Source organism: Cucurbita pepo, chromosome 1 (assembly GCF_057944985.1).
Source record: "Cucurbita pepo subsp. pepo isolate OVF chromosome 1, ASM5794498v1, whole genome shotgun sequence".
Taxonomy (NCBI): domain Eukaryota; kingdom Viridiplantae; phylum Streptophyta; class Magnoliopsida; order Cucurbitales; family Cucurbitaceae; genus Cucurbita; species Cucurbita pepo.
The window spans coordinates 3,491,694-3,519,668 of NC_141798.1; the positions used below are offsets into that span (position 1 = coordinate 3,491,694).

General features: G+C 33.8%; 7 protein-coding genes and 1 pseudogene across 8 annotated transcripts; 1 reads left to right on the forward strand and 7 right to left on the reverse strand.

Moving 5' to 3' along the window:
• Positions 1-516: 516 nt before the first annotated feature.
• Positions 517-1,936, reverse strand: LOC111790503 (thiamine-phosphate synthase). The gene is made up of 2 exons (XM_023671426.2): positions 1,578-1,936; positions 517-844 (listed from the first exon to the last, which is right to left on the reverse strand). Exons 1-2 carry the CDS (start codon positions 1,743-1,745, stop codon positions 644-646), a joined length of 369 nt encoding a protein of 122 aa, XP_023527194.2. The 5' UTR covers positions 1,746-1,936; the 3' UTR covers positions 517-643.
• A 507-nt stretch (positions 1,937-2,443) lies between these two features.
• LOC111808521 (uncharacterized) lies at positions 2,444-3,311 on the reverse strand. Its single transcript, XM_023694570.2, has 2 exons — positions 2,932-3,311; positions 2,444-2,842 (listed from the first exon to the last, which is right to left on the reverse strand). Exons 1-2 carry the CDS (start codon positions 3,247-3,249, stop codon positions 2,633-2,635), a joined length of 528 nt encoding a protein of 175 aa, XP_023550338.2. The 5' UTR covers positions 3,250-3,311; the 3' UTR covers positions 2,444-2,632.
• Positions 3,312-8,560: 5,249 nt separating this feature from the next.
• On the reverse strand, positions 8,561-9,628 carry LOC111809671 (bZIP transcription factor 44). The gene has a single exon (XM_023696086.2). It carries the CDS (start codon positions 9,193-9,195, stop codon positions 8,740-8,742), a length of 456 nt encoding a protein of 151 aa, XP_023551854.2. The 5' UTR covers positions 9,196-9,628; the 3' UTR covers positions 8,561-8,739.
• A 3,677-nt stretch (positions 9,629-13,305) lies between these two features.
• On the reverse strand, positions 13,306-14,593 carry LOC111777202 (mitogen-activated protein kinase homolog NTF3 pseudogene; annotated as a pseudogene).
• Positions 14,594-14,670: 77 nt separating this feature from the next.
• LOC111787945 (AAA-ATPase At5g17760) lies at positions 14,671-17,746 on the reverse strand. Its single transcript, XM_087127200.1, has 3 exons — positions 16,421-17,746; positions 15,529-15,991; positions 14,671-14,696 (listed from the first exon to the last, which is right to left on the reverse strand). Exons 1-3 carry the CDS (start codon positions 17,414-17,416, stop codon positions 14,671-14,673), a joined length of 1,485 nt encoding a protein of 494 aa, XP_086983326.1. The 5' UTR covers positions 17,417-17,746.
• Positions 17,747-20,287: 2,541 nt separating this feature from the next.
• On the forward strand, positions 20,288-21,797 carry LOC111805865 (peroxidase 72). Its single transcript, XM_023691136.2, has 4 exons — positions 20,288-20,599; positions 20,697-20,888; positions 20,963-21,128; positions 21,215-21,797. The coding sequence occupies exons 1-4, from the start codon at positions 20,360-20,362 to the stop codon at positions 21,628-21,630; spliced, it is 1,014 nt and encodes a 337-aa protein (XP_023546904.2). The 5' UTR covers positions 20,288-20,359; the 3' UTR covers positions 21,631-21,797.
• A 254-nt stretch (positions 21,798-22,051) lies between these two features.
• On the reverse strand, positions 22,052-25,288 carry LOC111778286 (putative ubiquitin-conjugating enzyme E2 16). Its single transcript, XM_023658010.2, has 6 exons — positions 25,130-25,288; positions 24,875-24,978; positions 24,406-24,508; positions 24,232-24,295; positions 22,564-22,652; positions 22,052-22,402 (listed from the first exon to the last, which is right to left on the reverse strand). Exons 1-6 carry the CDS (start codon positions 25,157-25,159, stop codon positions 22,307-22,309), a joined length of 486 nt encoding a protein of 161 aa, XP_023513778.1. The 5' UTR covers positions 25,160-25,288; the 3' UTR covers positions 22,052-22,306.
• Positions 25,289-25,922: 634 nt separating this feature from the next.
• LOC111787761 (protein RTE1-HOMOLOG) lies at positions 25,923-27,390 on the reverse strand. 2 transcript variants are annotated; one of them, XM_023667836.2, is made up of 3 exons: positions 27,070-27,390; positions 26,538-26,829; positions 25,923-26,459 (listed from the first exon to the last, which is right to left on the reverse strand). In XM_023667836.2, the coding sequence occupies exons 2-3, from the start codon at positions 26,805-26,807 to the stop codon at positions 26,049-26,051; spliced, it is 681 nt and encodes a 226-aa protein (XP_023523604.2). In that variant the 5' UTR covers positions 26,808-26,829; positions 27,070-27,390; the 3' UTR covers positions 25,923-26,048. The 2 variants fall into 2 exon arrangements, with proteins under 2 accessions (XP_023523604.2, XP_023523670.2); XM_023667902.2 differs by having other exon boundaries at positions 27,066-27,386.
• Positions 27,391-27,975: the final 585 nt, after the last annotated feature.

The following is a 27,975-nucleotide window of genomic DNA, read 5'->3' on the forward strand; positions in this document are numbered from 1 at the left end:
CAGAACTATAAGCATTGAACAACATGAACAACTAGCCTAGAAAAAGCAGCTCATCTCTCAACACAGAGTAAGTGAACTGACAACATGTCATCACTTATCTCTTTAACATCTCGAAGACCCTTGTAGTAAGATTTTTAACTTGTTTGTTAAAGCCCTATAGGCCAAAAGGTACTGCTGCAATGGTGTCTCGAAGACCCTCCATATTCTTGAAAGTTCAACAGTAGAGCTATTCTAGAATGTATACTAATTTGAGAATTGCAATTTGCTTCAGCAGATGACACATACGTTTGTTGATAATTTCAATAAATAAATAAAAAAATTGTTTAACAAGTTGCAAGGAGATGGACGATAGATAATTAGATTTTGATAAGGCAAAGATTTTAGACAACAGTCTAATATATAGAATTTGGAGATAAACAGAAGCAAAAGGAATATCAACTGATTAACTACCCTTAATGCAATCTATTATCACATATTGTTATTAGATTAAGGAATTAGCATTATACACAAAAGAAATGTCAGTATTTAAATCGTTTCGATATTGGTCATTCATTCTATAAAGACATCACTTGTAGAATAATCAAAGAACAGCTTCCATTAAAATGAAGAAACAATCGCAGTTTTACGGGTAATTTGCAGGCACTCAAGGGCTCTTGGGTTGGGAGGAATTACGCCCCTGTGGCTTTGCCTGTCCGCAGTTGGGTTTTGTGAACCAGGTGGTATAAAGAAACTGCTTATTAGGTCCTACGTGATTGCACATCAGTCTTAACTTCTGCCGTTCCCTCATCCATCTCATCACTATTTTCATGTGCCTTTTGCTTGTTAATCCTCTCAAACCCACTTCCTGAAAATAAATGGACGCTCGTCAGCTCATTACAACACCATTTACGTATAAAGATTTTTTCTAACAAAATAGCACCAAGTTACAGAACAAACAGTACCCAGAACTGTGACATTTCCCATTCTAGTTGAGCTATTATGTTACATGACTACATCTATACCCTTCAACACAGAAACCAACTCAAAAGCTAAAAGTACTTTCATCAATCATCCCCATTGTTAATGGAAAATACGGCAATGGTCATTTGACTAGGATTTGAGCAACTCAGACTTTCGACCTTACTTGAACAGGATCTGTTAATTGGGTTTTACAACTGTGTCCATTTCTAAAGAGCAACTCAGACTTGGTACATTGGGAGCCCATCATCTATGGAAGTACGCACTTCTGAGGCATTTGGATGGTTTAAATGTAACACTAGTTTTTTAGAACTTTGAAGCCTAAAATGCTGGAAAGAGGCAACATTTCTCCTGAGATGGAACTGTCTTGAACAATTAATTCAACAAGAATGCAAAACCGAATTCTCATTTCCAACTATTCTTCACTGTCACAACTAAACCCCAATTGAAATGATCAAAGCATCTACTCTAGCGGTCTTCCATCATTCTGATTTCTATGTGAATCTAATTCATATAGAATAATAAATTTCCACAGTTCATAGAGATGAGATGAAGAAATCGAAATAAAAATGAAGCAAAACATGAAAATGACGAAACAGAAACAGGAATACGATGCTTACCTGAACGCGATCCCAAGTTTCGGCTATGGTTAGCGGACCATGCTCCCTAACGATGTCGAATATAACTCTAGTGATCGTCTGCGTTTGCTCCGGTGGAGTTTTCAACTCTATCGGCTTCATCTTCGGCTTTGGCTTCGTCGCGAAATACCTTATTGCAGTCCAGAACATACTGATTTTGTTACTCACAACCCAAACAGAGCAGATAAATCCAGCGACCCTTACCGCAAGCTCCGTTCGTCAGAAAATCCAATCGGTGTGGAAACCGTCAGGTCTGGGATTCAAGAGAATGGTCGCTGGCGGTGAGCTCCAGTGACAATGTTCGGGGAAGGGTGAAATTGGGGCTACAAAATTGGGTTCATTTTAAATATTTTAAATTGTTTAAATTGAGTCCGTAAAAATATTTTAAATATTCACATCCTCTCTTTTCTCACACAAAAATATATTTTTTTTATTTTTATTAATAATAATAATTATTATTTAATCGATAACATTCTCTCCTAATTAGGATCCATGGTTTTATAGGCTAATCATATAGAACTTTGGGATATTTCCCCTAAGCCTTGGATTATCTTAATTCTAGTGCTCCAAATGTAGTAAATTAGGATTACTTACTAAATTTTATGATGCTTAACATCCTTATTACTTGGAATTGTTCATCATTTGATCTTGTATTGGGTTAAGAAAATTTTATTTATGATGCTTAACATCCTTATTACTTAGAATTGTTCATCATCATTTGATCTTGTATTGGGTAATTAGAATTGTTCATCATTTGATCTTGTATTGGGTTAAGATTGAACAAATTATAGGTTGGAAAAGAAGGTAGATTTGAAGCGTAAAACAGCCCAAGTAGAAGATAGATGAGATGAACACAAACGAGACGTACATACATCAAACCCATAAATGACATAATAATACACACAACCACAAACCGACCACCACGCTCCCTCGTTATTTAGCCATACCAACACTTACACTACACAAAGTCCCAATACACGCACATCTAACACTTTATTAATATCATATCTACACCCAGATATGGTGGGCGACGCCTCTCAGTTATGTCCAGGCAACTTCTCCTTGATCTTATCCATTATCCCCTTCTTCTCGTGTTGGCCGCCGTGCTCCACCGAAGAGTACCCGCCAGGTGTAGTGGTTGATGTCGCGTGTGGCTGCTGCGCCGTGTCAGCATGTCCTGGCAGCTTCTCCTTTATCTTCTCTTTCAGCCCCTTCTTCCTCCTCCCTCCATGCCCATCATCTTCCGACTGAAATTTCAACCTCATTATTATTATTATTATTATTATTATTATTATACACTAATGTATGAAAGTAATCATATAACATTAAATTTTACCGAGCTGGAACTACTAGAGCTTCCAGAGCGACGAAGTACTCCCCCATGCTCTTTATGCTGCTGGTGGTGTCCTCCGCCATAACCCACGCCACCGTGGCCACCAGTCTCATACGTCCCACCAGTGCCGATCGGGTCACCGTACTCACCGCCCCGCCGAATTGGGTTGCCATACTGATCCGTCTCACGGAACTCACCGGTCCCACCGGTCCGGTGATGCGGGTCGACGTGCTGACCGGTCCCGTGGATCACGTTGCCATATTCATCAGTCTGGCGAACGGGGTTGCCATACTGATCGGTTCCAGATTGGAAATGCGACATTTTTCAAAACCCAAAAAAACAAAACAGAGATTGATGGATGAACAAGTAATTCAGCAAGTTTCAGAATGTGGCTGTTGTTTTGAAGTAAAGATCGTGAGATTTAAATAGAGATGGAGTTAGTAGATAAAGTTTGAGAAACACGTGCATGTAATCCATGGAGGGAAGGTGTTTATTTGACACGTAGTATAGGAAGGGCACGTGGGGAGGGATGATGACGACAGGTGTGAGATGATATTGCTGGCTGGCATTTGAGTTGGCCAGATGGAGTGATCTGATTGGATATTTGAACTACAAAGTTGTTTTGACCGCGTGAACCTTCTAGTTTCCACTTTTTTTTTTTTTTTTTTAAAACTCATCTTTGAAACCTATAAAATAAGAATAAGAGCGTGGTGGCAGTAGAGCAACAATGGTAGTAGTTGCCATGAATTCCTCGTATGGTCGGTTCGAGATTCTGGTAGTTTTTGTTTGGAAGGCCTTGATCTTCACACGTCGAGTTTTTTAGCCACGTTATTGGGTACAACCACCGACGTGTGTGGAGATTACAAATGCTCAAAAAAAAAAATTAAATTAAATTTCATTTCTTATAAAAATGTAAAAATATTTACTAAATAGACATGTTTTATAATATGGGAAAGCTAAAAAGAAAAGTTCAAAGATAACTTGAATGGTTACACTGAGTACTATGACCCTAATCAAACTATAGTGATAATAAAACACGTCATACTTAAAATAGGATTATTTAACATGTAAACCTAATTAAACCCGAGGACACCTAGCCTATAATGGAGTCCCAAAACACACTACCAATTTTATTGACATAAAATAAAACTGATTCCAAACCAAACGGGAGGTCATCTTGCCTATAACCCTATAGTGCAATTAATCCAGTATAATTTAAAATACATTCACACATGAGTATAGTTTAAAACACCACATGTTATAGAGTTTTAAATATAAATTTAAAGTTACTAATTTACGTAAATAAATTAGTGTATAATAATGGTAGTTATGAGTATTTTAATTAAAAAAAGAAGCCAATCCAAAGGGATCTAAGATGTGTGTGAGAAGTCATCAAGCCATGCGTGTAAAAATAGGAAGGGAGGTGACTGCTTGTAGTAGGTTGAAATTTGGAGTATAAAATCAAATTTTCCAATGTAGTAATTTTAATAAATTAATCACACTTCACTATGTGAGCTTAAAATAATTAATTAATAAATTAATCACACTTCACTACGTGAGCTTAAAATAATTAATTAATAAATTAATCACACTTCACTACGTGAGCTTAAAATAATTAATTAATAAATTAATCACACTTCAATACGTGAGCTTAAAATAATTAATTAATAAATTAATCACACTTCACTACGTGAGCTTAAAATAATTAATTAATAAATTAATCACACTTCACTACGTGAGCTTAAAATAATTAATTAATAAATTAATCACACTTCACTACGTGAGCTTAAAATAATTAATTAATAAATTAATCACACTTCACTACGTGAGCTTAAAATAATTAATTAATAAATTAATCACACTTCACTACGTGAGCTTAAAATAATTAATTAATAAATTAATCACACTTCACTACGTGAGCTTAAAATAATTAATTAATAAATTAATCACACTTCACTACGTGAGCTTAAAATAATTAATTAATAAATTAATCACACTTCACTACGTGAGCTTAAAATAATTAATTAATAAATTAATCACACTTCACTACGTGAGCTTAAAATAATTAATTAATAAATTAATCACACTTCACTACGTGAGCTTAAAATAATTAATTAATAAATTAATCACACTTCACTACGTGAGCTTAAAATAATTAATTAATAAATTAATCACACTTCACTACGTGAGCTTAAAATAATTAATTAATAAATTAATCACACTTCACTACGTGAGCTTAAAATAATTAATTAATAAATTAATCACACTTCACTACGTGAGCTTAAAATAATTAATTAATAAATTAATCACACTTCACTACGTGAGCTTAAAATAATTAATTAATAAATTAATCACACTTCACTACGTGAGCTTAAAATAATTAATTAATAAATTAATCACACTTCACTACGTGAGCTTAAAATAATTAATTAATAAATTAATCACACTTCACTACGTGAGCTTAAAATAATTAATTAATAAATTAATCACACTTCACTACGTGAGCTTAAAATAATTAATTAATAAATTAATCACACTTCACTACGTGAGCTTAAAATAATTAATTAATAAATTAATCACACTTCACTACGTGAGCTTAAAATAATTAATTAATAAATTAATCACACTTCACTACGTGAGCTTAAAATAATTAATTAATAAATTAATCACACTTCACTACGTGAGCTTAAAATAATTAATTAATAAATTAATCACACTTCACTACGTGAGCTTAAAATAATTAATTAATAAATTAATCACACTTCACTACGTGAGCTTAAAATAATTAATTAATAAATTAATCACACTTGACTACGTGAGCTTAAAATAATTAATTAATAAATTAATCACACTTCACTACGTGAGCTTAAAATAATTAATTAATAAATTAATCACACTTCACTACGTGAGCTTAAAATAATTAATTAATAAATTAATCACACTTCACTACGTGAGCTTAAAATAATTAATTAATAAATTAATCACACTTCACTACGTGAGCTTAAAATAATTAATTAATAAATTAATCACACTTCACTACGTGAGCTTAAAATAATTAATTAATAAATTAATCACACTTCACTACGTGAGCTTAAAATAATTAATTAATAAATTAATCACACTTCACTACGTGAGCTTAAAATAATTAATTAATAAATTAATCACACTTCACTACGTGAGCTTAAAATAATTAATTAATAAATTAATCACACTTCACTACGTGAGCTTAAAATAATTAATTAATAAATTAATCACACTTCACTACGTGAGCTTAAAATAATTAATTAATAAATTAATCACACTTCACTACGTGAGCTTAAAATAATTAATTAATAAATTAATCACACTTCACTACGTGAGCTTAAAATAATTAATTAATAAATTAATCACACCTCACTACGTGAGCTTAAAATAATTAATTAATAAATTAATCACACTTCACTACGTGAGCTTAAAATAATTAATTAATAAATTAATCACACTTCACTACGTGAGCTTAAAATAATTAATTAATAAATTAATCACACTTCACTACGTGAGCTTAAAATAATTAATTAATAAATTAATCACACCCTCACTACGTGAGCTTAAAATAATTAATTAATAAATTAATCACACCTCACTACGTGAGCTTAAAATAATTAATTAATAAATTAATCACACCTTCACTACGTGAGCTTAAAATAATTAATTAATAAATTAATCACACCTTCACTACGTGAGCTTAAAATAATTAATTAATAAATTAATCACACTTCACTACGTGAGCTTAAAATAATTAATTAATAAATTAATCACACTTCACTACGTGAGCTTAAAATAATTAATTAATAAATTAATCACACTTCACTACGTGAGCTTAAAATAATTAATTAATAAATTAATCACACTTCACTACGTGAGCTTAAAATAATTAATTAATAAATTAATCACACTTCACTACGTGAGCTTAAAATAATTAATTAATAAATTAATCACACTTCACTACGTGAGCTTAAAATAATTAATTAATAAATTAATCACACTTCACTACGTGAGCTTAAAATAATTAATTAATAAATTAATCACACTTCACTACGTGAGCTTAAAATAATTAATTAATAAATTAATCACACTTCACTACGTGAGCTTAAAATAATTAATTAATAAATTAATCACACTTCACTACGTGAGCTTAAAATAATTAATTAATAAATTAATCACACTTCACTACGTGAGCTTAAAATAATTAATTAATAAATTAATCACACTTCACTACGTGAGCTTAAAATAATTAATTAATAAATTAATCACACTTCACTACGTGAGCTTAAAATAATTAATTAATAAATTAATCACACTTCACTACGTGAGCTTAAAATAATTAATTAATAAATTAATCACACTTCACTACGTGAGCTTAAAATAATTAATTAATAAATTAATCACACTTCACTACGTGAGCTTAAAATAATTAATTAATAAATTAATCACACTTCACTACGTGAGCTTAAAATAATTAATTAATAAATTAATCACACTTCACTACGTGAGCTTAAAATAATTAATTAATAAATTAATCACACTTCACTACGTGAGCTTAAAATAATTAATTAATAAATTAATCACACTTCACTACGTGAGCTTAAAATAATTAATTAATAGTTATGACCCCTAACTTTACACAGATCGACTGCCCCTCACCGTCCAACTTCCTCTTTTTTTTTTTTTCTTTTTTTTTTCTTCTGGAAATTCTTACCTCATTATTCTCTTTTGTTCGAGTAATAAAATATCCTTCAACTACTTGTAATAATAATTTATTTGAATATGAATACTATTATATTAAACATAAAAATGATTGATATTCCTACCCTAACTTTTTAAAAATGAATATATATTTTCAAACACCATTTGTTAAATTAAAATAAATTAATCACATTTTTTTACGCGTGATGGAGGGTAGTGAAGTGTAAATACAATCCTGACTTGTTGGTAGATCTTAAAAATAAGGAAAAACAAAAAACAATGGAGTAACAAGTAGAGTTGACTTTATTCAACTTCAATTCACAAAAATGGTAGAATTAAAAAACAAAATCATAAGAGAGTGAACATCATAATTTTTGTATGTTGTGGCTAAACTTTGTTTTATTTATTTAATATTGGGATGAGGAAGAAGGAAAAAAGAGTGGGTAAGATGATCAGAGTTTTGGTGTTGCATCATCATCGTTTCAATAATGTTATAATTGATAATTGGAATAATATTTTGTGTTCGGTTCCTCCACTTGGGCGCTCCAATTATTCCAGTTTGTTCCTTACCTAATACTTCCAATCAATTTTGCATTATTTTGTCCAGAAACATATATATATTTATATATACATATATTTCCATGCAAAGCCAAAGCCAAGAACACGCCAACCAATCATTTCATGACCAAATAAATCCTTTTCTTTCCTCTCTCTTCAATAATGTTCATTTTTTTAGCTCTTTTATTTCTCCTTTCCTACAAAATGGACCCTTCAAACTGCTATAAAGGCCCCTCTTTTGGTTCCAAAATGCTATAAAGCATTCTAAAAATTTATCTTTTTTTTACAAACTTTTTCTCAAAGGTTATCTCAATTAATTACTTTTTTCTTAGGAAATTGAGCAGATGGGTAAAACAACAATGGATGGGGCCTCCCATTTTTCCAATTAAACTTATAATTATCATTGAAGGTACATTCATTACATTTCAAAGTAGAACATTATCCATATTAAACAATCCCAAGTACCGATAACAATGATGAAACCACCCTGTTTTTGTTCGTTTTTTTTTTTTTTGTCATTTTTTTGATTCAGCACATGAACATGTCACCAGCGGCCATGATTGGCTGGTTGAGAACGGGGAATCCCCAAGAATCAACCAACCCATCAATGCCAGAAACTTCCCCATAATGCTCGGGATCATACGGGTTTCTAGTACTCCAGTTTATGAAGTTTATGATTTCGTTCAGCGAGTCTAATCTGTAGTGGAGCTCCGCCATCTGTGCCCGGAGCACCGAGTTTTCCGACTCCAGATTCAGGTAAAGTTGGGTGGTGAAATTGATGTTGACGGCGATTTGCTCATTCTCTGTTTTGATTTGGCCCACCTGAGCCGTCAGATCGTCGAGCTGCTTCTGTTTTCGCATCCTAGATCGGCGAGCCGATTCTCGATTCGATATCATTCTCTTCCTCTTCCTCTGATCTACAATTAGTCGCAGATCTTCGTCGGAGCTCGGAGATCCTGATGAACTTCCTACCGGAGACGCCATTGAATCCGATCGTGTCTTAAACAGAGGAGGTAGGTAGTCTCTTCTTTTGGAAAAAGGGGATAAAATTCGATATGGGTCTTGCTTGAAATGGCACGAATTAAAGAACCCAGATGGTAATTTCGACCGATTAATGGAAAATTTAGGAGATTGAAAGAGGGAAATGGGAGGCTAGTTCATGAAAAGACGTAGAACCAGTAGAGGAATACAACAGACAAAGATTGAACGAGATGGGTGCGGCGGCGGAGAGTGGAGTTGATAATGTAACCAGAGAGAAGGATCTCACTGACTACAGGAGACATGAATACAAAGCATGAAAGAACAAGAATGGAAACATTAAAAAACACCTGCAAGTTTTCTCGGGAAAATCTGGGGAGAAAACAGAGGAGAAACAGAGAAACAGAGAGATTAAAGAGAGGAAATGGAGGAGGAGAGGTTTTGGGAAGGAATGGGAGCGGATTTTATAGAAACCAAAACGCCCATTGTAAATAAAATAATCAGGAAATGAGCGAAGCTGCTCTGTTGCGTCATATAAAAAAAATAATAACAATAATATATAAGTATAATAGTTATAATTATAATTATAAAGATTTGTTTCCCAATTCTTTTATTAATTTTTATTTATTTCCAGAGTCCTTTAGAATTATCTTATAGAAAATAATTTTTTTAATTTATTATATTTGTTGATTATATCATAACAAATTAGGTTATATTTTTATATAAGGAAAATTATGAAAAAACAATTAATTTTTTTTCCAATATTAAAAAAAAAAAAAAAAGTTGGTTGGTCAGAAATTAAATAATAAGAAAAAGTGGAAATGGGGGGATGAGTCATCTCACGTTCACTCCCACGCGCAAAAATGCTGCTCACGAACTCGAACGGCCAGTTATACATTTAAGACTTTTTTAATTTATAAATTAAAAAAGTAAACTTAGTTAAAGCTTTGATTATGATGCTAATCAAAAACTTTATTCTAATTTTATAATTTTTTCACTTGTACGACAATACAATTATATTCTCAAATAAGAATTTCATTAACTCACGTCTCTGTAAAAACAAAAAGTTATTTTCAATTCAAAATTAGCCCATAATCCACATTAATTGAATATCAAGATTTAAATCTAAATCGTCAATCTTGAAAGGATAATTTATTATTGGTGGATAAATAAATTTGACTTTTTCTCAACCATTGCTTTTTAAATAATTTATGTTAATTAATAGGTAGGTTAATTAGTTATAAATGAAAATAAGCAGTAAATTTTTCTGTTCATCCACAAATCCCTTGAAATGGAATATTCTTGATCAGAGATGCTAAAATTGGAATATTCTTTTCATTTAGAGATGCAAATGGAACCCAATCACTTTCTTTTAACATAAAGAAAAAATCACTTTTAATTTGTAGTTTGTACAAGTTTAATCTTATATTTTAATTTTTATCAAATTAAAATTATTAATCTCAATTATAATGACACCATTAAAACCTAACCTAGGTGGATTAGCTAAAAACGAGCTTAACACATAATCAACATTTCTCTATTAAAATATTAAATAAGGTAAAAAAATGTTTTTGTGATTAAAGAATTAACTTGTCAAATTTATAACAAAATATATATATATATATATATATATATATTTAAGACTTATTAGATATAAAAATAAATTTTTTATTAAACACAAAATTCAATTTTATAATGAATCATTTTTTAAAATCTAGATATTTATTAGACATAAAATTTAATATTGAGAGATCTATTATATGACACCTAAGTAAATGAGAGTTACATGAATGAACTGAGATCACATACAAATGAGGGCGATCATGAAGATAGCATGACTAAAAAATATTCGAAAGTTACTACCTATATTAGCAAGGTGGATCTTCCTCTCAAGTACCTTAATCATAGGAACTTCATAGTTAAACGTGTTTTATTTGGAGCAATCTATGTAAGGTGACCTCTTATGAATTTTACTAAAATACTGAGAATAAAACATACAGAAATAACTTGTATTGGTTTGTGAGGATGTATGACAATCCTAGAGCCATCAGGTACAGAATCCGAATTCTAAATATGATACAAATCTTAAATAATATTTAATTTGAAAAATATATAAACTAACATCAAATAAGTTTCAAATAGACAGAACAAAATGTTATTTTAACCTAAAAATATTCAACAACAACTCATGTGAGTATGAACGATGAGATGCTCAGTTTAATGTAGTATTATCATTAAGATTTGGCAAGACATCGAAAGGTCATAAATTTTCAAAGAAGAACGGATCCAAAAGGGCAAAAAAGGGGCAAATTTGATAAAGTTGGGGTTGGTGGGTCAATAGAGCCCTCGATTTAGTGGCCATTGGATTAGGACCATCCAAACTTTTATTTTAAAATTTTGAAATATGTTTTGACCCTATTTTCTAATTTTGGAATTAGTGGGTTTAATTTATTGTGTCAGACATCAAATTTCTCCCCCTTTATTTTCATAAAAATATTTTCTTTTTTAAGTTTTTTTAATAATAAATAAAATTTACGCTCAACAAATTATTGTAGAGAGAAAAAATGTTTTAATTTTTGAAATAATTACTTCATATAGGTCTGATACATGAAAAGAAATATAATATAAAATGTTTGAAAACATAAGTCATTAGTACTGGATTAATACTCCGAAAATGATATCTCTACAATATTAAAAAAAAAAAAAATGCAAAGCATAATAGAGTAAATAAAAAAATGGAGTAAAAGTTACTTACTCGTATTAAAGATTTTTTAGAAAATTTTATAGCATATAGTTTAATACAACATTGTTTCGAGAAACATGCTTAATTTGAAGATTCTCAATCTATGTACATCTCGTTTGATATAAATAATAGCTATAGACTCTCATTTAGATATAATACAAATTTATTTATATACCTCATCTATTTTATATGTTACATATCTATCATCCTCCACTTTATCTATTGAGATCCATATTTTTTTGATAACCAAATTTGATTTGTTAATAAAGAATAAAATAATTAAGAATTATGAGAAAACTAGAAAGGAAATTATGTGCAGGAGAATATGAAAAATGTGTAATATTATTAAAAATATTGTATTATTTATAATATTCCCATCAACCCCATTCATCCCATAAATATATCAAATTAATATAACTCACTAAGTTTTCCACATTTTATCACTTATAATTTGTTAAACCTTTTAATATAATGATTAAATATGCCACCTTAATTAAAATTTAAAATTATATATATATATGATTTTGATCCAATTTGAATACGAAGTTTCTATTAAAAAATGAAAAAGAAAAAACTAAAAACATTAAAATGCAAGTTTTGTTCTTGGTTAGCTGTACAAAATATAATTTACAAATTTTACTCCTAAATTTATCATTAATAATTTGATAAGGAGTCCATATTTATTTATTTATTGATTAAGAAAAAAATTAAAAAATTTAATAAATTTCTTTTAATGAAAAACATTATAACTTAGAAAATTTAGATATTAAAGTCTGAATTTTTATAATGGCTACATTCATTGAATTAAGAGAAAATTTTATGAGTTTTCATAAGATTTACTAAAATTAATATTTTATAGTTCCTTTTTTATTTTGTTTCCTTCATTCATTCATGCAATAAACTAATTATATCTAATAAGATGTATAATATATAATCATTACAATTTAAAAGAAACCAACAAATTTTGGTGTTCAAAATTTGACATGTTCTTGAAATATTAAATTTTGATATTTAATTATAAAAATAATAAGATTACATTTATAAATTAATATAAGTATATTAAAATTTGATATTTAATTATAAAAATAATAGGATTAAATTTGTAAATTAATGTAAGTCTAGCCCAGCCTAACCTAACTTAATTCAAAATAATCGGAATATGTACATTAGATTTTTAATTGGACTCTACCCAATCTAGCTAAGTATTCATATTCCATCAGTTAATATTTTAGCCTTAAAAATAACATTACAATATTGATTTGATTTTAATCAATTTAATACTAATGTTGCTAACCAAAGTCCCTATACTGATGAATTAGTACATTAGATTATAGCATGTCGAACATAGTGTTTCTTCCAACTTAATTGTATGTCTACGTTGGAGCAGTTTCAGGATGATAATAGAGCATCTCAGTCAATATCATTTCTCTGATCTCATGCTCATCAAGTGATTCGTCGATGTCGAGACTGAAGGGAATCTCATTTGTAGAATTGAATTCTGTGTCGTATAGCTCGGACATGTATGGATGTTGAAGTGCTTCATTAGCGGTAATTCTCTTCCTCGGGTCAAACACAAGCATCTTCTGTAGCAAGTCTAAAGCTAAAGGTTCAGCTTGTGGATATTGATCTGAAAATTGTACCCCTTTAGAGAAAGGCATAGCTTTGATGAACTTTATGGACTTTAGGTTATCAATAAACTCGATATCTGCTTCTTTTGGACTACCGAGAATTTCGATGATTAACTCTAGTTGGTTGAGGCAATTCGTCCCAGGGAAGATAGGTGTCCGACCCAAAATCTCAGCAAAGATGCATCCCACAGACCACACATCAATGGAAGTCCCATAGCTCTTACAGGATAGGAGAAGCTCTGGTGCACGATACCAGCGAGTAACAACGTACTCAGTCATGGCTTGGTCCTGGCCTTTGCTCGTTCGTGCTAACCCGAAATCACAAATCTTCATATCACAATTAGCATTGACGAGGAGGTTTCCGGGCTTCAAGTCCCGATGAAGAATGTTGGTTGAATGAAGATACTGCAAGCCGGAAAGCAACTGTAATACAGAATAATATTAGAATCAGAACTTAGTTAGAGCTGTAATACATCAAATTCATGTACAAAAATTTCATGACATCAAATTCTTACCCCATATCTTCTCTTTTCCTTACAAGCTCACGTTTTAACAAAAAAAAATAAAGCATTTTCAAAGAAAACAGACAGATTGAATACAGAATCCATACCTGATACATCAAATACTTGCAATGATTATTTGAAAGGGGCTGAGACGATCTGATAATGTGATCGAGATCAGTGTTCATGAGCTCGTAAACTAAATACACATCCTTAAAACTATTTCTATGCACGGGCATCATCACATCCTTCAAAGCAATCACGTTCTCATGTCTTATGTGCCTCAAAAGCTTCATCTCCATAAGAGTTCTCAATGCCTCGAAGCGATTCTCAAACACATTTTTAATCTTCTTGATAGCCACTTTTTCGTTGGTCTGTTGGTTGGTAGAAGAACACACCACACCGTAAGATCCTCGTCCAATAGGCTTGATTGGTACATACTTAGTATCGATTTCAAACAGAGTTTGCCACATTGAGTAATAATGTTTTCCGGCTGACTTAAATCCTTTTGGTGGCTGGACTGGTGTTGCCATGTTCCTTCAAATTCAAGAACTATTTTAGTAACCACAAATACAAAAAATCATCCAAAACAGAAAAAAAAAAAAAAAATTTAGAATTTGATCTTACTGGTTGAAACTGTTTTGATTGAGAAAGGAAAAAGTGTGAGAATGATTTGTTCCAAAGAGTGAAGGCTCCTCTGTGTTTTTTATGTAGCAATGAAATGAGGTAAAGTGAGAGAGAAGGGGGAAATTGTTTGAGGGAAGAGAGTGTAGCAAACACAGCACAACAGAAAAAGGAATGAAAGCTCAGGATTTGGAAGAACTTGGTGGTAGAAGAGAGGCATACGTATCAATATATATATATAAGTTTCTCAACAATCCAATCACCATAAGGAATAGGAGATTTTAAATTTCCAATTAGGAAAGGGAGATGATAAATTAATATAAATACTTCCAAATTTTATCTTTTTTTAACTTCAAAAAATTCAAAAACACACCTACCTTATTATTAGTATTGTATAATTTTTAAAACGCTAACACATTTTATTTTTATAACAAGTTTAATTTTTTTCTTTTTACGGATGTCAACTAAAACTTTTTAACCTTGTATCCAAATTTTTTTATCATTAATATTTTGGACATCTCATAAATTATATTTAAACTTTTTAATATTATCCTTTGAAAGTTTATGAATATTTTTTAAACTTAATAACAGTAAATGTATTTTTTATTTTTTATTTTTGTAAGAGGTCTTTTTTAAGTTTAAATAGATTATGTCCAAACTTTTTTATTTTTTTTTTTTATTATGGTTAGTTTGTATAAGGACTATTTTATTTAGTTAACTTGATTAGAATTGATTTGAGGTTGTATTTAATTGATTTTTTTTTAAACAATAACTATTAAATTGAAAAAGAAAAAAAACACCCAAACAATTTGAACTGAAATAAAATAAGGTGAAACAATTTGACTGCTTCTGGTAACCATTCCCGCCACCTTCTTCTTCGCCTGAACTTTCAATCTCTTCGCCGCTCTCAACTTACCTTCTTCTTCTTCTTCGCCATTTCCATTCTCTTCCTCTTCCAGCTTCTTCCTCTTCAGCAGCTTAACGACGCACTGAAGGGACACCTCAGCGTCCTCGCTCTTCATCAGCTCCTCCGCGATCTCTGCCGGCGTCACCTCGGCGGCATCAAGAAGGGTTTCAATCTCCGGGAAGAGGCGGTGGGTGGTGTGGATTTGCAGGTAGTTGGTGGCCAGAAGCTTGAAGCCATGGAAGGTGCAGTAGGACATGTGGATGTGCATGTCCATTCGCCCTGGCCGGAGAAGCGCCGAGTCCAGGCGGTCCTTGTGGTTGGTCGTGAAGATTATGATCCTCTCGTCACCACAGCTGGACCATAGCCCGTCTATGAAGTTCAACAGACCTGACAATGTGAGCTGCACAAACAAGATTTGATTTACTTACAACAATATCCCCCACGCCTCCCTCATTTTTGTATTAATTACATGTGATTTTGGATCATATAAATAACAAATTGGATCAAGATGGTCTAATTAATCAAAATTATCCTCCACTAAGTCTTCTGTAATTACGCTTTTTTGAGAGCACTTTGTATTTAAAATAAACATGTGAAAGTTTGGCATGCTGAAAAGGACGGTGGAGACTTGACCTTTAAAAACTGTGAGTTACACTCTAATTAATGGCATTGAGGAACAATTTTACTTATATATTACATTTCATTAACTCCAAATTAAAACTTAAATTACTACCAACTTTCTAATTCTACATTTCACAAATTTAAGTTTTAATTTATTTTTGTTCAAATTAGTTTGTGAAAACTGAAAACAAATTGAGAGCAGAGTGACCTGAATTTCAGAAGGATTCCTGGACCAATCACCAGGCCGGCGATCCGGCAGCTCAACAGTACAATCGATGTCCTCAATAACCAAGATAGACCGATTCCCTGTGGTCAAAAGCAGCTTCCGCAAATCCGAATCCTGATGAACATTCGCCAATTGCAGATCATAAATATCAAACTTCAAGTAATTAGCCATGGCCGCCACCAAGCTTGATTTTCCAGTCCCCGGCGGTCCGTGCAACAAATACCCTCTCTTCCACGCCCTCCCAACTCTCTTATAAAACTCCTTCCTCTTCAGAAACCTCTCCAAATCTTCAATCACCTTCCTCTTCGCCTCCGCCTCCATCGCCACCGTCTCGAACGTCGCCGGATGCTCCAAATTCACCGACTCCCATTTCCCGCTGAAGCACCCGGAGCTGTTTATCGTGTACATTTTCAGAGCTCTCTCTTCGTTTTTCAAGGCCAGTGCGCGCTCGAGCATGAAGGGGATGTAGGAATTGATGATTTTGCGTCGGTGGGTTTTGTCGAATTTCAGCTCGAAGTAGTGGCGCTCTGTTTTTAGTGGAGACAGAGTGGTGATGTCATTGGGGGCCTGGAGGTTTTTGTCTTGACCGTGGGAATTGAAGGTCCATAAGAGGGAGATTCCTTCAAAGGAATCGGTTAATTTCTCGCCCGCTTCGAGGCGGAGAGTTGGGTGTTTATCTCTTGGGGTTTTGGTGATGCGGAGGCGCGCAGTGTCGGAGGTGATTTTAGTGGAGAGGTAGGTCTCGGCGGCGTCGAAGATTTGGTTTGGGGACATTCCGTTGGTGTCTTCGATGATGAGGGTGAACAGAGAAGTGGAGTGGGAGTTGAAGAAGCGGCGTATTCCGGCGCCAATGTATGAGCGGACAGGGGCTGGGATGAGGTCGTTGGCCATCGAACGGAATAGCATTAGGGACCCAGCCATGGAGGCGTAGGCTGAGAATAATGACTGTGGCGATGGCATCTCTTTTGTTGAAAACATCTCGCGGCGGCGGCGGTGGTGGTTTGATCGGACTTTTGGGAATGGGGGTTTGATTGGGAAAAAAAACTTGGATGCTTCAAAGGGGATGAAGAATCTCACTCAACTTATTCATTTAATGGTCTTTTACTTAAATAAGAAAAAACAAGATTTGTGTCATTAAACACTATGAATGAAAGTGTTTACGATTAAAATAATGTTGAAAAGATTGCTCAAGTTTGTAGGTAGAAAAAATGGGAAAGAAGGAAAGAAAGTGGGAATCCTAATGTAGTTGGACATCAGATAGCAGGGAGTGTAGAGAGGAAGGGCCAATTACGTGGGCTCACTTTAATGTGTCATCCTTTATCTTCAGCTTTTGTACCCATTGGAGTGCTCCTCTTACTGTCTTTTCCCCAACCATTGCCACCCTTTCTGAATATTTTAGTTTAGTTTAAGAGAGAGAGAGAGAGAGAGAGAGAGAGAGAGAGAGAGAGAGAGAGAGAGGATAAAATTTCATATTCTAATCCTAAATGCCCATAAACGGGTTGCTTGCTTGGTGTATTGGGGTTCATGATTTGGTCATTGGTGACCTCCATTGCACTTACAAATTGGAATAAAGTCACTAAAAATATCTCTCTTAGTGTCAACCGTCACCATCCATAAAATGATTGTGTTTTCGAGAAAATCATCGAAGACGATGACAAGTTTAAGTGGGGGAGGATATCATAATTGTAGTCTAAGAATAGATTGTGACCCTCACACAATGACATGAAAAATGTCAAACCTCAAGTCACACCCGTTTATACACATGATGGTTAAAACAGACCAGTGACATAATGCATAATGAGAAGTACAGTGCATTATCTAACACACTAAAGAAATGTGCATTGAAGCCACACTGAGGTATAAGCAAGTCAGAGGCAATGATGTCAAAACGAGGGACAAATATAGACTTGATAAAGGGTCAAGTAGGGTTCTCAAAAGTTGGGGTTTTGGAAGGAGTGGTTTTGGAGTTATGCATGTCTACCCATATGAAACATGAATGCTCGTCAAATTTGGTGTCGATCGAACACCAGATGAACTTTCCACGAGATTGTATGACCATTCACCAAAATCATGTATACTTCTTCCATACAAAAAATGCCTCAAAATGCACCTTGGTGGAGGTATGAGCCCTGTAGCCAAGTGAGTTACCTTGTAGCACATACATGTGTCACATGAGGGTGAGCATTGTAAGACGAGTGTCTTAGACAACTTCCTTTAAAATGAATCTTTCAAGGGGTGACACTTAAAAATAATACATGAATTAACCAAAACTACATCCGAATGAGAGCAATCTTGAGAATAAAATGACTAAAAATGACTTAAAAGAATTAAAGTCACTACTACATCAACAAGATACACCTTCCTTATTCATAACTCAATCATAGAAATTCCATAATTAAGTTTATTTTACTTGAAGTAATTCTATTTTGGGTGATCTCTCTAGAAATTTTCAAACCATACAAAAAGAACTCAGTGTTGGTCTGTGAAGATAAAATGTAAAGAGAATATTGGAGACATCAAGTGTCAAATCTAGATTTCGAATATTGAATATGAGACATTACATAAAGATAGTGTCGGTTTTTTTTTTTTTTTTTTTTTTTTTTTTTTTTTTTTTTTTGAATTGAGAAAAAGAAAAAAGAAGAAGAATTTGGAGGTGGCGGAAAGTTTGCATGTGGTGTTGTGTTAGAATGCAATAATTGAAGAGTTTTATGATTCATTAAATGGGTAAAAAAAAAAAAAACAAAAAAAGTGTGGTGTGGTGTTCAATACTTTTCATAGTTTATTACAGCTGGCGTGCGCAAATCTTGGTACAATCATCCTTTTCAACTTTCACCCTCCAACAAAGAGTTTGGGCCGATCACCTCTAATTCCCTCGACAATTATTTTAGTCCTTAGTCCTTGAATAAGTAATATCATGATAGTAGCAATTAATTTGAAGTAATATCATAAATTATCCAAACTTAAATAATTTATAATTGGATTCTGCTTATCATTTAATAAGAGTTTGAATTTTAAAAAAAAAAATTATAGTCCAAAACACAGTTGCTTTGGATCTGAAAAGGATATCAACCCGACCTAACTTAAGTAATAAGCACCGTAAATTTCTTTGGTTCTTACATCTTTATCGTCCATAATTTCACCAAAGTAGCTCGAGAGCATACAGCCAAAAAGATGCCAAAGTTTTTCAGAAGGTTCTTATTTATGTATGGAAGAAGAAAAAACGTAAGATTATAATAATTGTGTGTTTAAGGGTTAAATCAGATTGATGGGGTGCAAAGGAAGATAACCCCAAATTGGTTTATATGATTGTACTAATAATTGTTGGAAATTGAAGGGAATACACCAAAAAGTGGGGGCACATTCAACTGCTTTCCTCCAAATCCCTTTTGGTTTAGTTAAATCACTATTCAAAATGCCATTTCTTTCAACTTTCAACCTTGGTTTAATTCCATCCTCCCACCCACCCTACTATTCAACTAATCCATCCAAATATAAACAAAATTCTCCGATTCAATACATATACTCTTAAATCTTCCATCGTCAAATAAACATAAATTTAAAAGTTTAGTAGAAATTCTTGTTTGACCAGAAAAGTAAGTTATCAAATAATTAGAACCGCTAAGTTGCTAGAGCTTCCCAACTACAATGACCGGTTCAATAACGCCTAGCAAGGACTCGTCCATACAAAATTACCAACTCCAAAATCCTTTCTTTCTTTATTTGTTTATTTATTTGTTACGTTAAGCTTTAATAGTTAGCCACCAAATCCAACTTTTTGGCTTCCTTTGATTATGAGTTCCCTTTAGAGAAGACTATTCCACGAACAGTCCCTCTCTATAAATTGACACTCCCAATCTTAATTGCAGCAAGCCTTGTAAGTTTCCTTGTCGAGGTGTTTTCTACAACTTCTTGACACACATTATGGCTCCGTCAACAAGCTTTGTCTTTGTTTTTGTTCTTCTTGCTCTGTCTTCGGTTTGTTTCTCTCACAGACCTGGCGGCGGCAATGGTTATGGCGGTTATTTGTATCCTCAATTCTATGACCATTCTTGTCCAATGGCTCAAGACATTGTGAAGTCCATTGTGGCTAAGGCTTTTGCTAAGGAACCACGGATTGCTGCTTCATTGATTAGGCTTCATTTCCATGATTGTTTTGTCAAGGTTATTCACATTAACTATCTAATACCCATCTTCTTTTTTTCTTAAAAAACATAATTTTGATGCATTATGTTTGTCATTAACAACAAATAATTTTCAGGGCTGTGATGCTTCACTGTTGTTAGATAGCAGTGGGAAAATTGCTAGCGAAAAAAGGTCCAATCCAAATAGGAACTCTGCTAGAGGATTTGAAGTGATTGATGAGATCAAATCTGCCTTAGAAAAGGAGTGTCCACAAACTGTTTCTTGCGCTGATATTTTGGCCATTGCTTCAAGAGACTCCACCGTCGTAGTAAGGCTTCTAACTTTTGCAGGACTAGTCAGTCGTATTTGTTTTGTTTTAAGCTGAGAGTTTGTGTGATAAAGACAGGAGGACCCAGTTGGGAAGTCCCACTAGGAAGGAGGGACTCGAGAGGAGCAAGTCTAAGTGGGTCTAACAATCACATCCCAGCTCCAAACAACACATTCCAAACCATTCTCACAAGATTCATGAGACAAGGCCTTGATATTGTTGATCTTGTCGCTCTTTCAGGTAAAACTTCTCTCCCTTAGCTTTTACGAGCCAGCACCAGCTTGAATGTATCATAACTTATCAACTATGTTAATAAATGAATACAGGAAGCCACACTATTGGAAACTCTCGATGCACCAGCTTCAGGCAACGGCTTTACAACCAATCTGGCAATGCTGAGCCTGACCCTTCACTCGATCCAACGTACGCTGCTGAATTGAGCGGACGATGCCCGAGATCAGGGGGTGATCAGAACCTATTTTTCTTGGACTTTGTCAGCCCGACCAAATTTGACAACTATTACTTCAAGAACCTTTTGGCTGGAAAGGGTTTGCTAAACTCAGATCAAGTCCTCTTGACAAAGAACCAACAATCAGCGGAGTTGGTGAGGACATATGCAGAGAATTCAGAGCTCTTTTTTGAGCAATTCGCTAAGTCCATGGTTAAGATGGGGAACATTTCTCCTCTCACAGGTTCAAGGGGTGAGATCAGAAAGAACTGCAGGAGAGTAAACAAAAATTAGGACGATCAAGATTTTTTTTTAATGTATTGCATCTGAAGTGTGTTCTCATTTAGTTTTTCTTTGTCAAATTCTTGAATGTTTGTGTTATGGTTTTCAATGTTGTTCTGTGTTCCTTGCACCTGAGCCCTTCGAGCCATTTTTTAATAAATTCGATCTATTTCTGTTGAGCTACGTGTAACGGCCTAAGCTCATAACTAGCAAATATTGTCTGCTTTGATCTATTACATATAATCGTCAACATCAGATTTTAAGACGCATCTACTAGAAAGAAGTTCTACAGGAGGTAAGTAGTACTTCTATGAAGTACTTGTTAAGTACTATTAATTATATGGTGTTAAGTATTTGAAATTTACATCCAATGAAGATTTATTTATAAAAAAATCATAATATTCACTGAAACTATTAAAGACACAGTGTGATGTAATAGGAAGGAGGCATTACTGATGATTTATAAATTTGTTAAGAAGAGGTTCTCATCCAGGAAGGATAACCCACCCCCAAGAAAGGACAAGAGAAGTTGTTCTTTAGACATTAGTAAGAAACATAAATTGATCTTCCTTTACAAATGCCAGGCCTTACCACTTTACTTGGTTTTCTTTTTCCATAATCACTTTCTACTTCTTTCACCTTACAAACAAGGGAAGCCACAGGCATAACAATGGAAGATCTTATGTTGTTACACCTTATCGTCATGGAACCACCACCTCGTCTCTTTCGGGGATCTTCCATTCCTACAATTCTTTACATAACGGTCGTTATCGTCAGGGCGTTGCTGCAATAGAAAACATTAGACTATCAGAGAAGGATTCTGGTTGGAGTTAGTACACACAACACGTCCTTACAAGTTATATCTTAACAATTTCGTTACCAGCACCTCCATGAAAAACATATTAATTATACAATAGGATCAAAGTGGCATGAAGTGTAACAGACCTTTGCTGTCGAGCTCGACAACATGGAGAGAATGCTGATACAGATAGAACTTACAGTCATTGCAGGCGACCATGAATCATATAAAATATCTACACGGTTTCAGAGTGAAGGGAAATAACAATGGTCAGTGTTGGTATGGAGGTGATAACTAAAGCACTCAGACAAAGCCAATAATAGACCATAAATAAAGCCATACAATAGATATACACGACTAGGATAGAATTCAAAACTCAAACAAGCACGAGCAACAAACAGTATCGATAGTTAGAAACATGTACGAGAGGAAAAGGCAAGACGAAACTTTAACACCAACATATTAAATTATTAGAAAACACATCATCTCAATCTCGCAGGTAATGTGCATCTGAGCAACTAGCAAGTTGCAGAAAGCATATTTCTAACTTCACCTTCAAACTACATCCATTGCAAATGATAGAGGTGTTCAAGACCAAACCAATGATCCAAACTAAATTGGCTTGGTTTGAGATTCCTTTCCTTTTGTTCAGACCAAACAAAACCAGCAATGATAGTTTGGTTCAGCTTGACAAATTTCTGTCTAAAGCAAACCAAACGAAACAGATTAATAAAACTTAGATTGCTAAAATGAACGAATGTTTACACCTAAATAATTTAAAATATTACATGAATAATGATGCCCTGCAAAATCTAAAGTCAAGTTTTAAAGGCTTGGGTTATAAAACAATTACAATCTAACATGTAATAGAAATTAGTTTTATTCATTTTGCAGATTTGATGAACTTTATGGTATTTATATTTCATTTCAATCAGCAAACATAACATTCGGGGGGGAAAAACAAAAGTTTCCCAAACAATTGAAAGAAGTTATGAATGATACAAAGAAACATATTGATGGATGAATTGGTATTGTTTTGGATTTAAGTGTTGAGCAGTATGGTTCTGTTCTTATTCATTACATATATAGACATATAACCAAATGGTTGAAAGATTTCAAAACAAACCCGACCAATGAACACCTAGTAAATACCATGATAAACACTCATCCTGCAATAACTTTTCAGCATAGAGGATCTTTTCATCCATACAAACTAGCTATTAACAAAAAGAACGGAATCCAATATCAAACAGTACTTCCTCTTCTTTTTCTTTTATTTTTCATTGCAAGACTAGTTTATACTTCTATTTTGTGTAATTGAAAAGTTTTAAACATAATAGAGGTAAGCAACACGTTGTCCTAATAGGACAGGATATATATCAAAACCTTTCTGTAACATTAAATCATTCAGGTTCTCCATGATGAACCACTGATAAGCTTACATGCAACGTGCCACTGTATGGTAAAAAATCTATTAACGTCCCCAATTGAGATATCTTCTTGGGTCGAATTCAATTAAAAACCATTACTATTATTGTACATCCATCTGAAGTGTGACCCCTGACACAAATACTAAAAACAAAACTCCTTATAGAATGCATTAGGCTCAAACAGGGTAGATGGAAAAAAAAATCTAAACATAAACAATAGAGTGAAGAAAGCAATAGAATATAAACTTTATATTCCTTCCTAATTGCAATCTCATAAATAGAGTGAAATGGTGAAGCAAACGATATAACCACAAAGAAATCTATAGACACAAAGAAAAGAATATCCAACAAGAACAAGCAATAGAAAATTATCCATATACCAACCTAGACAAATGTGACCATTGCTATAGATATGAGGATGAAGAGGGGCTGGATGCAGAAATATAACCTGTTATGAAACCGGTATACAAAATCAAACACACAACAATCAATAAATTTAGACACTACACAGGATTATGGAAGAAATGATCTCAGAATTCAATGATTATGTTTATACACCTGTGGGGCTTCCATTGGGTAATGCTCAGGGAAGTCCACCTGAAGCTGGTAGGTTTCATTTGCATAGAGAGTTCCCGGAGCTCCGTTGACTTCAATCACCCATCTTCCAACAAAATAAAATAAAATAAAATAAAATAAATCCAAAAATGAACGTCAAATTCCTACTAAAAGCAGATAGTAAATTTCCTTTCAGAACACACTACAGACAAAGAACAGAAACAAGAAAACCTCACTTCGATTTCAAAGGAAAAAAATTAAGAACCTCCACTGTCGATAATAGGGAGAGCACGACACAATCAAACCTAAACTAAGCCCCACCCCAAGGCACCCAACAACACCAATTCGACGCTATTACATCAAATTCCAGCCTTTTTCTTACTTTCCAGAGCGCTAACAATGACGCAGAAGGCAAATAAACAGAAAATACGAATTAAAGAAAACCCTACGAGAAAAGGGGAAGAAGCAATACCTCTGGAGATTATCGGTAACCTTGTGTTTAAAACCAGCGGGAGGGTTAACCTGCCACTCGACCAGTTCCTTCTGAAGCCGATTGCAAGCAATCTTACTCAAAGCCTGGAAAAGGAATCAAATCAGATACGAAAGGAAGAGTTAGGAGAGCAGAATCAGATGAGAGTAAATTGATGAATGAAACACGGCGATGGCGATGGCGATGGCGATGGCGATGAGAATAAAGATGATTATGAGGAAGAAGAAAAGGGACAACCTTACGAGCGGAGTCGGAGGAGCTGGTCATGCTTGGGTTTGGCTCCGCAATGGCAGAGAGAAAGGGAGGAAAAGAGTTAATGCGAAATGTGACGATGATGTTGACGAAAGGGACAAAGTGGACCGGCCACGCCTTATAACGCCACTCCCCACTCTTCCTCTCCACCCTATTCCATTCCCATTTACTTCCCCCTTTCTTTTCTTTTTTTTTTTTTTAAATATCTTCCTTTTTTCCTTTTAAAATTACCACCTTTCTAAATTAGAAAAAAAAAAAAAAAAAAAAAAAATTCCTATATTTTCATTTTGGTCCTCCATCTTCTCAAATTCTCAATTTCTACACGTAAGAGATATTTATTCGACATACTTCAAGAAACAGATTGTTGTCAACGAACACGTTGGACTTCATTTATCCACCAATATTGAAATACTATGTTTATGTGTTCAAAAAATATTAATAAAACAATCATTTTAATTTAGTTTAAATTTAAATTAAAAGTGTAAAATAAATATGAAATTTATTTAATTTAATAATTTAACATTACAAAATTCTGTGGGCACTTCCAATTTGGGATTGGCATATTCCAAGCTTGATTGACGGGGATACATTTTATTTAAAATATATATATATTCCTAATAATTATGGTCATTTAATTTTCCAGCTTTATTTCCTAAAATTCCAAAGAAAATTGTGTTGGTGGAAGAAAGAACAAAAACAAAGAAACCAAACATGCGTCTATCCAAAGCTATACATTCCAGCGATTGCATAAATCTTCGATAAGATAACACATTGGTCGGGGAAGAGAACAAAACATTCTTTATAATACTGTAGAAACATCGCCTAGACACGTTAGAACTTTTGTGAAAAATGAATCTACCTCCGTTCAAATCACAGAATTCAATTTGTAAAAACTGTAGAAACATTACAACTGAACCAAATTTTTGAAGACATAAGTACCAAGAACGAACCAACCAACCAGGAAGAAAGTGAAGAATGCCAAGAAAGTTAGGAATGTAGTACCCCCCATAGCAACTCCTATACTGAATACCACACCAAATGGTAAGAACGTCCGGATCACAGCTCCTTTACTGACCCACCGACCCTTGAGAAACATCAGAGCTGCAAGGTTTACCACATTCCATCCACCTGTGACAAACCCAAGTCTGTTCAGATTGTTAGCAACAAAGGAATGACAATTGCAAGTTAAGAGATTGTAGGCTCGGTGTTGGAACTCTTGAGTGCTCCTCCGCAGTGCATCATCCCATGTTGATATTTCTCTACCATTATCAACTTCCCTGAATTCATCCTCACTTCTATGAGTTGAGATGCAGCACTGGAAGCCGATAACAATCAAATCAGTCGTGTGAGCGAAAGAACTTCAAAAGGGAAAGAGGTTCCTATCGAAAGTTACCTTGTCTGTGTTGATTTGAAGATACCGTGCGACTGCTCCAAATGTGAAGTTGTCCACGCAAACAAAATTGGGGCCTGCAAAGTCCAAGATCACTCCATCCTCTCTGCCAATACCAATGTGACCAATGAAAGGAATGAGCCAGGAAATAACAGGAAGAGGTGTCCACACAATGCAACATGGAAACCGAGCTCTCCCCGGATCAATTTTCATTTTCTGAACAACATTTCCTTCTATCATCATTTGATTCTCAGGGTCATTACTTGATTCCATTTCCAGAGTTATAAGATGCTTCCTGAAGTGAAATGAAAACCCTCAATTTGACAGAGGTTCAACTAAAAATTAACCTAGGCTTAACAATCCCAATTTCATAATCTCAGCTAATCCCCTGAAATCTTTATTGAGATAATCGCAGAAAACAAGCACCAAAATAGGCTGTTCAACTCCCAAACATCCAGGAAAATCAAACTGGTAAAACAAGCAAGCTACTGCAAGAAATTGAAGAACAAAACAGATTTTCAGAGAAGTTACCTACCGGAACAATTTTGGTGAAGAAAGATCGTGTGAACGACCTACCGATAACCGATCAAATTCATCGGTTTGCACCAGTAGCGGAGAAATTTTAGTTCTCTCGTTTTACCTCTTCCTACCTCTCCGGCCTCTCCTCCCAGCTTCCTTCACCAAGACGTATCCACTGCCGGCGACGACTCTTCCGCCGCCCACAAGCCCAAATTTGAAAGATCTTGAAGATTTTGGAATTGAAAAGCTCTGAAATCTGAGAAATTTCGACTGAATCGGATTTTCTTGTTCTTTATTGACAAGAAACAAAGGAGAGGAGAAAAAATTGGGCGGAAACGAGAGAGGCTCATAGTTTATCCGCTGTAGGGGCATAAAGGACATTTTACCCATGTTCTCACAAAATTAGGTGTCAAAAATAGATTTTATTTTGAAAATAAAAAACCAGTTTCGCTCAATTTTAAGAATTACCCTGAATCTGAAAGTTGACCTGCTACCTACAGACACATTGAATTGCACTTTGAGGCATCTCTGGTACAATACAATGCAATAATGCAAAGTGTAAGAATGTATAATTATTGCTTAAAAATGGGGTCTGACCAACGCAGTGAAATTTGTTGAATGGTTGGTTTATGTTAAAGTTTGAAGGGGCATTGCCAGACGGCATAATGGGAGAGCTGAAAAGAGTTGGCCCCCAAACAATAGTGCTTCTCCTCCCCCCCAAGTCCTACCATTTCTTGGCTCAAACTGTATACCCAAAAGCTATCCATTTTGGAGGGTTTGGGTTCAATTATTACATAAGGAGTGAATTGGCAGTGCTGTCAACTCACTTGGATTCCCAAACTTAAGAATGGGTTTTGAGGAATTGAAGCATTTAGATTAAAATACTTGTGTGTTTGTGTGTTGTAATGATGATGAACACAAC